This window comes from Mastigoproctus giganteus, chromosome 8 (assembly GCF_048544385.1).
Source record: "Mastigoproctus giganteus isolate SK-2022 chromosome 8, ASM4854438v1, whole genome shotgun sequence".
Taxonomy (NCBI): domain Eukaryota; kingdom Metazoa; phylum Arthropoda; class Arachnida; order Uropygi; family Thelyphonidae; genus Mastigoproctus; species Mastigoproctus giganteus.
Window position 1 is genome coordinate 157635849 of NC_143582.1, and position 12031 is coordinate 157647879.

General features: G+C 38.5%; 1 protein-coding gene across 1 annotated transcript in view; it reads left to right on the forward strand.

Annotated features, from left to right (window-relative positions):
• Positions 1–362: 362 nt before the first annotated feature.
• The window catches only part of LOC150081953 (histone deacetylase 8-like), a 191546-nt gene continuing 179877 nt past the window's right edge, over positions 363–12031 (forward strand). Inside the window, exon 1 of the mRNA XM_090380380.1 lies at positions 363–494. Within this exon, the coding sequence (XP_090236506.1) occupies positions 363–494 (132 nt within the window). The remainder of the gene's footprint in view (positions 495–12031) is intronic.

The window sequence follows — 12031 nt, forward strand, 5'->3', positions numbered from 1 at the left end:
ATAATGGGATGTTTTGGGTAAGCCTCTTTCTGTGCTTTAATATTGGCAAAATGATGCAAGGAAGCAAGTTTATACAGCATCAGCCAAATAAGAGTATATCTTATCAGCTGTTGTAGTGGTTCTATGTTAGGTTTACAGAGCAGAGTCCTGGATTTCTTTGAAATATTTCTCACTTGTTAATGATTTTTTTAATGTGGTGAGTGTGATTATTCTGAGTAATTCTTCTGTATCAAGTTATGCCAGGATTTTGTTTCTAGCTTTGGTGTTTTATTATCTTCTAGGTGAAAAAAAAAGAAAACCCTTTAGGAAGCCAGAGCCCTAGTTAATCCATAAGTGTAACAGTTTTGCAGTTCATTTCAAGTATGCAAATCAATACATCAGAAGCTTCTTTAGCTCCAAGTAAAGGAAATATGCAAGATTCTAAGAAGATTGGTTATGTTTTCAGTGATTTTTATTTGAAACTACTGAACAAGCTACCAAAGGTATCAGGAAGGGTAAGTATATTGTATATCCTCCATTGAAGTGAGTGCTGCTTATTATTTGAATACCTATATGGTAGCATCTTTAATAAAAAATTGGTTTATATAACATTCTCGTTTGTATGAAATGCGTATCATTCCCCTGCAAAATGGATATGCTTTTCTATTGAAACATATTTGTTTATTACAAAATTCAGTTCATGTATTGCAAAGTCTGTTTTTATCCCATGAGGAAATAATGTCATTTTGTATGGTTAATACAAAGCTTGATACAGTTGTCCTATTATTGCCCCCACCACCAACATGCACGTGACCCTCTAATTTTGCATATCCCAAACGATTTGTTTATTTGACACGGCTCAAGTTGTTGAGCCATGTCAAACAGTTTTGTTATTATCTGTATTTTGTGCCATTTTTAAAAGGATTGGAGCCGATATTTTTTTGGTGCTTGTCTTTAAATTAATTTAAAGTTTGTTTCTGTTAAGCTTCATCTAGCAGTTATAGTGACAAAGTGTAAACAGAGAGAATTAAGCCTGGAAAATAAACTGAAAATTATTCAACAAGTTGATAGGATAGAATGAAGTAAAACCAATACTGAAAATGGATATGACATCGCTTTATCTACTTCGTCTGTGATACTGATAAACCAAAAAAACTTCAAGTGACACTGGAACAGCGAACAAAATGAGAAATTAATTTGTGGTGCAACACAGTTGTTCTAAAACTTTTCAAGTGGTAAAACAAATGCATTAATCTAATTTGCCAGTATCGGCTCCCATTTTGCAGGAAAAGGCTGATTATCTAGCTCAAAACATGGAATTAGCAACTTCAAATGTAGCATTGGCAGGCTTTAAGGAAATAACTTAGTTTCATAAAACATTTTCGGATCAGTTGACAAAGAAAAGGACACCGATTGCTTGTGTTCTGTATGGTCCATTCTAAAAAATATAAGCCAAAAGATATTTTGACAAGACAGGTATATCTTATAATTTCTGCCAAAACAAAACACTTGCTGTTCAAGGAGGAGTATTGTAATGGTGGAAAATTAAGCAAACAAATAATCACTATTTTGTTTTGTTGCAGTACAGTTGATAATACAAACTGCGCTCACTTCCATTTTGGAAATTTTCCAGTCCAAGATGCTTTAGGAGTTAATTAACTTCTTTGCAATAATGAGACTAATCGAAGTGCTTGGTTTATGGTCAAAATTTTCAGTTTTGTTTACTAAGAGAGGACAGAAGAACGGCTTCAGAAAAAAATGAACATTTTGATGATTCTAGATAGTTTTACAGCACATTCTGCTGATGTACTTAAGTTGATAAATATCTGGCTGTTTTTTTTTTATACTTTATATTCTCGGTATGGCTTCTGAATTATACTGATATAAGTTACTATCCATATAAGTCAGTATAGGTAGTGGGTTGTAGGATTATGTCTGCTTAAATGTGTGTGTTGTTTTTACCTTCATTACTATCAGTTTTATGTAGCCTCTGGATCAAGGCATTATTTATAATTTCAAGGGAGCATATAGAGCACCTGCTTGATCCGAAACATACTAAGGTACAGTTTTTCTGTATATACTATATATATATATATATATATATATATATATATATATATATATACAGGGTGTTCCAGGAGGTGAAAGGATAGGTCATTTTAAGCAAAAAAGTTCATATAAACGTGTGCCCTATCCCGAATGATTTCCGAGATAGAGACATTTGAATATTTATTTTTCAAGTGACAAATTTGGAACAGTTTATAATAAATTTTCAAAAACGCCACCATCAACTTCAGTGCACTTTTCTACTCTCATGAGAACATGACGTGTTGCTTGTTTAAGTGTATCTTCATGTTCCTTTTTATGGGCAACAGCTTTCCATTATGTGAGCTAGCAGATCATCTCTTGTATCCATCTTTCTTCTGTACACTTCACTCTTCATCCAACCCCATAAACAAAAATCTAATGGGGTTAGGTCTGGAGATCTTGGTGGCCAGTTAATGGCACCACCACCACGACCAATCCACCGATTAGGGAAAATTCGGCCCAGATGTTGCTTCATACGTCTGGTAGAATGGGAAGGGGCCCCATCATGCTGAAAGTACATAGCACACCGTGTGGCCAAAGGAACGTCCTGTAGTTGTTCACCTAATGTATTTTGCAGAAATTGAAGATAATTGTGTCCTGTCATTCGATGTTCTAAAATAACGGGACCTATCAACAGGTTATCGATCATACTGCACCACACATCGATTGAGAAACGAACTTGGAAATTTGTTTCCACTGTACCATGTGGATTCTTGTGTGACCATCGATGAGTGTTACGTGTGTTGTTGATTCCATTCCGGGTAAACGTGGCTTCATCAGTAAATAGTATTGATGGAAGCACTTCATGATTGGCATTTAACCAATAACAAAATTCAAGACGAGTGGCACTGTCCCCTATGTGAAGATTTTGCACACGCTGTGGGTGAAATGGGTACAAGCTCTCTTCATGTAGTGTTTGCCATATGTGTTCATGAAACACTGAGACGGTCAGAAAGTCTGTGTGCTAATTGTAGGACTACGCTGAACCATGTTCAGAATGTGTTCCTGTTCCTGCACATTTTCTTGATGTCCTTGTTCAGATGAAACATGAGCACTGGGAAGCATACCACTTTCACGCAATGTGTTGAAAACTTTGGAAAACACTCCACGATCCGGAATTCAATGTGTAGGAAAGCGCCGACGGTATTCTTCAGCAGCAGCAGGGGCACTACCATTGTAGAAGCCGTAAACACACAGCATATATGCATGTTCGGCATTAGTAAAATTGTGCGGCATTTTTAGCAAACACTTCTACAATTAGAACTGACAACTGACGCTACTCATGATTCACTCTCAGTCTGATTCACTTCTACAGTCACAACAATCAACTGATAACTGGCAACTGACGATCAAATGGCAAAGTCTGATGGGAGGGAAGGAAAATATTGCGCACCAATTTCAAAACAAATGTACATTAAAGTAGCTCTATCTCAGAAACCATTCGGGATAAGGCACATGTTTATGTGAACTTTTTTTGCTTAAAATGACCTATCCTTTTACCTCCTGGAATATTGACCTTTCCTCCCAGGACACCCTGTGAATATATATATATATATATATTCAGAAGAATTAAATTTAAATACAGTAGTCCCAATTATCCTAGGTTAGGTGGATCGAGGGAACCTCGGATAACACGGAAGATTTGTAAATTATTATTAAATAAACTGGATTTGAATACATTAAATTATATCAAACTGGATTTGAATACATTAAATTATATCAAACTGGATTTGAATACATTAAATTATATCAAACTGGATTTGAATACATTAAATGTCACGTTAGGTGGCAAAAACAGAGTTCTGATGTCACCAAAAACTAGTTCACTTCCATCTAGATGGGATGGAGCATTATCTGAAATTTAAAGTGTTCTGTGGGGAAGTTTCTTTTTGTTAAAATATTTCTTTGTGCTAGGGACATTCTTCATGAATCCATGTTTTAAACAAACTTGAATCCATCCATGCATTTTTTTGATTTGCATAGTTAACAGGAAAACAGTGTACATTTTTTAAAGCTCGAGGGTTCTTTGACTTTCCAATGAGAGTTACTTTAAACTTTTATGCCCCCTTGATGAATTTGAACATGCCAATACTGTCATTCTCTCCTTGCTTCATTTATAACCAGGAGCTGATTTTTCTTTTCTAGCTGCAAGTGTTTTGGATGGGAGAACTTTATAATTCAGGCCCTTTTTGTCACATAGTGGCATAGTGTTTTGTGGAAGGCGCCACCGGTGGTTTCCCACATCTGCGCCATGGTACTTTGTGAAGAATTTACAGAATCTCTGTAAAAGCCAGAAAAAGTGTGGTGTCTGGTTTGTGACAGAGTTGTGATGTGGTCTGTTGTTCTGTCTCTGGCTGCTTAGCCGCAAGGCCCCTAAGGGAACCCCACGTTGCCCGCCACCACCACCACTGGGAGGTGAGCCAGGCTGCCCATTATACTCTGGCTGGCCTCCGCCAGGGTTGCCTGAGCTTCCTGACGGAGCCAAAAAAAAAAAAAAATAAATAAATAAAAAAATAAAAAAAATAAAAAATAAAAAAATAAAATAAAAATAAAAAAATAATAAAAAATTAAAAAAATAAAAAAATAAAATAAAAATAAAAAAATAAAAAAAATAAAAAAAAAATAATAATAAAAAAATAATAAAAAATAAAAAAAATAAATAAATAAAATAAAATAAAAATAAAAAATAATAAAAAATAAAAATAAATAAAATAAATAAAAATAAAAAGTAATAAAAATAAGTAAATAAAAAAAAGAAATAAAAAATAAAAATAATAATAAAATAAAATAAAAAATTAAATAAAAAAAAATAAATAAATAAAAAAAAAAAAAAAAGGAGAGAGAGAGGAGCATAGAAAAAGAGAGGATTTGAGGGAGAATGAATTTGGGTGGATTGACAGGGGAGAATAAATCCACCCTAATTTAGGCGAAGTATAGGAAAGAGTGTGGGTTTAAAAGTCACAGGGGACAGGTGCCCCTGTGTAATTGTCAATGGCATAGTGCCTGTAGATCCCGCACTGAGGTCAGTGCCAGCAATCCCGCACCTAGATCGGTGCCAGCAGTATATCCTACCCATTTCGGGTTTGCGATGACTTTTAAATTCCGCACTCCGAGGAGTGCCAGCATCCCGCACCTTGGATGGTGCCTGCAGTGGATCCTACCCTATTTGGGTTTGCATAATTATGTCTGCGTTTTTCCGGGGGAATGGAGAGTTATCCCACGCCGGTCCGGTTTAGTTCTTGGGCTCTGAGTTCTGCAATCTTAGCTCGCCTAAGAGCAAATGTTTCCTGCGCGTAGGTGGTTAATGCCTTATAGGTATGTTCCTCGAGTAGCAGAGTGGATTCTTGATTTCGAGGGTTTCTCTGTATTGTGGTGAGGAATTTAAGCCTAATGTTGTCGTAGCTGGGGCACTCATATATGAGGTGCCCCCAGGACTCCTCTTCGCCGCAGTGGCAACGTGGGTCATTCTCGATTCCCATGGCGGTCAGTTTTTGTTGGAAGGATCCATGGCCGGTGATGATAAAGGTCACATGGAGGCCAGGCGAAAACAAGGGTGGAGGTTCTGGGTGAGTTGAACTTATGGATGGAAGGAATCGTTTTGTGATGGCACCTTTTGTTGTAGTGTCCCAGTCATGTTGCCATATCTCTTGTAGATGTTTGGTTATCCGTTGTCTTTCCTGCCTGGTGCCGTTTGTGGTGTCAAGTTGAAAATTTAGCAGTTGGGTTGGAACTCCCTTCCTTAAGTGATAAAAAAGCCCTCTTTTAACCACTTCTAAGTATAGTGGCTGACATCCAGTTAATACCTGCAGAGCAGGGGTGCTGACGGTGCGGCATGCCCTGCAAATTGAAAGGAGCATGAATCTTTGGATTGAATCCAGCTTATGTTTATTTCTTGCTAGGATGGCTTTTCGGTACCAGATAGAGGCACCATAACACACAATTGGCACGTATGCCGCTTGGTATATCAGAGTAAGAGCTTTGTGCTTCAGCCCCCAGTCTGCCCTGCTGACCCGCCTTATCATAGCACTGTACCTTTGAATTTTGTTGGCTAGATACTTTAGGTGGTGGTGGAAGGTAAGCCTCAAGTCTAAGAAGATACCTAGGAGCTTGACTTCAGCGTGCAGCCGTATGGGCATAAAGTTTAATTTTATTGTAGGTGGTCTTGTGATTTGTAGCCTGCCTTTAAGGAGTATGGACTTTGTTTTCTCTCCTGAAATGGTAAGGTTGTGCAGGGCTGCCCAGTTCTGAAGTTTTACCAGTGCTCCATTTGCCATTTTCTCTAAGTTCGTCCTGGTGTTAGCACATACCAAAAGGACAAGATCATCTGCGAAGGCCAAGGGCTCAACACCTCCCAGGTCCATGCCCAGGAACTCATCCAGGACAATAGACCAGAGGAAAGGGCCAAGCACAGAGCCCTGCGGACAGCCTCGATCGATGTACCTAGTCACTGTCTGGAATCTGTTGGTAACTTGGACTTTTCTACCAGTTAAATATGACCTTAAACTGTTGTATAGGTTGTTGGAAACATTTGATTGCTGAAGCCTCCGAAGAACACTGGGCCACCATAGTCGATCAAAGGCCCCAGCGAAGTCTACCATGATTGCAAGGGAGTACTTAAAGGCTGTGTGAGTTGCTTGAGTGATTAAACTGTTAATGGCATCTTCTGTGCTGCTACCTGCTTTGAATCCAAATTGCTTGTCACTTGGAAGTTTTTGTTCTTCATATCTGGCGGTTAAGCGAAATAGGAGCAGGCGTTCTTGTAGCTTGGCCATTACAGAGAGCAAGGCAATCGGGCGGTAGGAGGTTGGAATTTGTGGTGGCTTGTCGGGATTTTTCAATATAAATTTCAAGGTTGCCGTTTTCCAGGATGTTGGAAATGTGCCTTCTGTCAGGCACCTATTTTTAGAAGGCTTAGGAGAGTAACAGGATAGCATTCTGCAAATTTTTTAACCACATCCACTTCCAGCAGATCAGCACCAGGTGTTTTTCCTACTTTCATTTTGTTTATTGCCAAGTCCATCTCAATGTTAGTGAAGGGGGATTCCACAGAGGCAGGATGATAGTTGTGATTTTCATCTACTATTTCTTGTTGTTGTTGAGTCATAGCTGCAGCTTCAATGGGATAAATGGTGTCTAGAATATTGTTAATGCTATCCTTCCAGGTGTAAGTAGAGGAGCCATCCATCTTTAGTGTCGTATCGAGTACCTCTCCTCGCGGCAGCTTGTTTGTTACGATCTTGAAAACTATGCCCCAGGGGTCCTTATTCCCAGAAGTGGATACCAGGGTTTGCCACGTTTGCTTTTTACTTTTACGAATTAGCTTTGTGTATTCATTTCTGACAATGCGATAAGCCTCCCTGGCGGCATCTACCTCATGGGGAGGTAGCCTTGATCGAGCCTGCTGGAACATTTTTCTTGCATGGTGGACTCTTCTTCTGAGATCCTGTAGTTGGGGATTCCACCAGGGAACTGCATATCGGTAGGGCCTTCTACGTGGGATGGAGAGATCACATGCAGATCTTATGGCAGTGGTAATAATCTGTACACAATCGTCCGAAGGCAGTGCTTCAGGGAGTGGAGTGTCTTCAGGGAGTCTTCTTGTTAGCTCAGTCCGAAAACGTTGCCAGTCTGCCTTTTTTGAATTGTACCGTATCACATCTCGTGGGATCGGAGGGGTCCGTTCCACAGAGCGAACCAGAGAAAATGATATCGCTCTGTGTCCGACGTGGTCCAGGCTTCTTGTACAGTCCATTTGGCTAGTTTGTTGGCAATGTCTGGGGTGGCTGCTGTAACATCTATAGTGCTCTCCCAAAGGGGGCCGCTGTAAGTTGGAAGTTGATCTGGTCGGTTTATTACTTGGAGGCCTGTGGCTAGGAAAAATTCTTCTAGTTTTGCACCATTTCTTTGTGCAGATCTGTCAGAGGTGCGACTGTGCCAGAGCAGAGATCTGCAGTTTGCATCCATGGCTATTAGTAGTCGTCCCCCCGGGAGAGTCTCAAGAGCCGTCTGAATAGTTGAGATCGCTGGGGTGATGTCTTCACCAGGGTGAGTATATATTGTTAACAGGAACAAAGACCCTAACTGAGTTATGATTTGTGCACAGGCACTGTTTGCAGTGCAGAGTGGTGTAATCTTTGTTGTGCTGATTTCTGGATTTCTGATGATTATTGCTGCCCATGGGGTTTCGGTTTTACAGTAGACCATTTTATAGGATGCAGGGTAACCTGTGACCACACCTGAGCGAACATATGGTTCCTGTAATAAGGCCACATCAATTTGGTTTTCTTCTATTTTCACTTTTAGTTGGTCAGCTACCAGCCTCGCTCTTTGTGCGTTCAGTTGAACTATTTTTATTTCATGGTGGCAGTTTATAGAGGGGCCTCTATCCATAGTTGATTCTCATTTGGTATTGGCTTTTGGCTTTCAGGTATACCATACAGTTCCCATCCCTGATTGAGTGTTGATGAGGAGCTTTCACTGCTTTGCAGTTTGCACAGACTGGGAGCTGGTCTTTTGCTGGGCAGTCACTGTACTTGTGCCCTTTCTGGGCACAGTGGCCACATGTTGAATCACGCTGGTTGCATGTGTGTGATGTGTGGCCAAAGCGAAGGCACCTGTAACATTTCGTAACTGAAATATGCTCCTTAAACCTATGGCTTCCCCAGCCTATGAAAATGCGACTCTGTGTTTCTAAGATTTGCCATGCTCGCGTGGAGAGCTGGATTACCCAATTGACATTTGAATGTGTTTTAGATTTAGTACTGTATTTTGGGCTAACGTCTTCTTCCACAGTGTCCTCAGGTAGGTGCAGACTTAGATTTTTGTGGTAAATTTCCTCTTTGAGTTCTTCTGGGGTTACACCTTGCTGTATGTCAAATAAGACAATTGAGGGTCCTTTTTTCTTGGGAGCCTCTGCCTTTAAACCGTACTTGGTCACAGTCATAAATTTGATTCAAATTCAAATTTTCTTCTTGAATAATTTTTGTTAATTTAGCAGTAAATTTGCTATTTCTTCCATTCTAGCTGAGAATTTTTTCTGCAGTGATGTTCAGATTTTTAAATCCAAACCTTGTTTTTTTAATGATCCAACAAACTAATACTTGTAATAAATTGTTCTTCCCCTTCATTAAAATGCTTATGAAATTCTAAGGCCTTAGCCTGTAAAATCAGTCCAGAAATTGGGCTTCTTTTGTCTCCCATTTCTGTGAGAACCACAAAAAAAAAGCTTCAGAAGTTTGTTCAAATTCTTCTTTCTTAATTGTTTTTCTATTCAAATTTTCACCGTCACATACAGATGCTCTTTGTGAACACCATTTTTCAATTTCCGCTCTTTCTCCAGTCCCATACAGTCACTTCACCAACACCTAAGTCACTAGCCACTTTTTTTGTTTCTCCTTTTTTTTTTTTTTTTTTTTTTTTTATGAGAACCCCAAACACGAAAGGTATCAAAACCTATAGTACTTAGTACCGTGCATGGGTTGAAGGAGAAGTATGGAGAGGGGGGGGATGCCGGAAACTTTGCTCTAGAGACTAAACATGGGTTTCACCACTTCAAGCCTCCAATAAGCAAAGTGGTGGTATTTCACCGGTTGATGAAAGTGTTTGATTGCATTGAACTTCATATCTGAAGACACAACAACATGCTTCTGTTTTCCACTCATAGTACTTACACTAACCTTATAACATAGATGAAACATGACAAATAAAACAATTAGGAAATTAGAGAGTAAAATTTTTAAATCTTTTTTATTAAATCTTTAAAATTAGAGAGTAAAAAGTCACAAAATCAACAAATGTAAAAGATCAGCACAGCTCAACAGTCAACTGGTGTGAGTTCTTGCTCTGTACTGAACTACGTACCCTTGTCTTTGATGACAAAGTACAGTACAGGCAACCCCCGTAAAACACGGTACTTCTATAACACGGTTTTGCTCTAACACGATTGATAAATTGTGGCAATCCTCGCACAACACGGATAGAGAATTTCGGTTAACCTCGCATAGCTGAGTATTTTTGAACTTTTGTGCGAGGAAAACCCTGCTATTATGTTGGATGTAATTTTTCGACATTTACACTCTTTTTGAATCCTCGCTAGTCAAAAAAAAAAAATTAAGAAATCCCTGTATTTTATTTTGTTGGGAAATCCCCGCAATACGTTCTGTGCTATTGAATGTGTGCTTGTTCAACTTATGGAAAAAATCTAGATTTCAAAGTTTTATTACTATTGGATAGCACACCAGGCCTTCCAAAAGATTTAGTCCAAACGTTGAAGTTAAGTTCCTACCACCACAGTTGTACTAGGTTAATACGACTTCTTTCATTCAGCCATTAGATGATGACATTATATCCGCCAATCAGAAAATTGTTATGATGGATTTTGGAAAAAATAGACTCCGAATCTATTGAAGTAATGGAGGCACGGAAACATTTCTCTATTGGGGACTGTATCAGAATCATAGTTTTATCGTTGAAAGAAGTAAAACTGTCAACGTTAAATGCGTGTGGAAAAACGTATGGCCAGAGTGAGTTCATTCAGGAAATACGGTTGAACCGAGAGAAAGCGGAATCGGTGTGATAGTAGAACTGGTACACACCAGTAGTAGGGAAGGTTTTGATGTTATGACTACAGAAGCCCTCGTGGGTAGCACAGTTGATAGAATCGCCATCCACTCCACACCAGGTGGAAAAGACCTGAGTTCGAATCCCATTGATGATGGGAGGAATTTTTATGAGTATATGGCTGAGTTAATCGGGAGAGGGTAGCGTGGTTTTTTTCTCCCTGGAACTCGGGTTTTTCTTCCAGCAAAACAGAAAATTGACCTCAGGACACGTGCAATTTATAGACAATATACACAGAGTAACATGGCTTTAATCGCATATGCTCCTAAAAAAATAAAAAAATATATGATTACTGAAGGTGTTCAAAGGTTTTTCTGTAAAAATGGTCTTTACGCAAGCCTCTGTAGTAAATGCGATCACCGTGTTTATAGACCGATTTAAGTGTAGTTATATCGCCTGTATTTCTTGGTTTATTTGAAATTAGAAATTCAACCATTTCATTAGATAAAACGTTAGGCCAGAGAGCAATATCTTTTAGTGTAACTTCGAATGGAATATTTTCCGTTTGCGTTTCAATATTTTCTAATCGACTTTCTTCTATACTTTTTTCTACTGGTTTTTCACCTGGTTGACGGTTAACTGGTTTTTCATCTTCTTCATCATTGTTGCTTTCTTCTATACCTTGGTTTTCAACTTGAAATAACTCATTTTGTTGGCTGATGGAAGCTCCTTGTTCTTCATCTTCATTGTTGCACGAATTATGATGGCTTGAATGGCCAGGGCCAGTTATAAATTTGTCCAATGCTCCTTTCTGTTGGTTGGCAACTTGCTGGCGTCTTTTTTTAATTTGTCTTTTTTCAGCACCTGATAGATGTCATTTCACTTTTTTAGCTACAATTGGTAGGCTACCAATGAAAAGAAAAATATAAAATTTAATAGTCTGAATGATTAGAATACTAGAGAAAAGATTTTTCGTTATAGCGCAATAAATTGATGATTAATTAAAATTCAAAAATTATTCATAAACTATGAAAATCCAGGCGCTGATGTAACAACAGGAATTACTTTTATCTTAATATAATTTCAACAATATGCGATATACAGTGGTACCTTGGTTTGCGAGCATAATTCGTTCCGGAAACGTGCTCGTAATCCAAAGCACTCGTATATCAAAGCGAATTTTCCCATAAGAAATCATGGAAACCCAGATGATTTGTTCCAAAACTCGAAAATATTCATATACTGTACTGTAAAAATGATTAATACAAAATACATACATACCTTTTCATATTTTTAATATTTAAATTTAATATACGTAAAGCAATCGGATTTATGGTAGAACCACTTTCACTGTCACTAACGGAATCACTGCTATCTGCTGACTCTATTTTTGTGCGACTTTAAC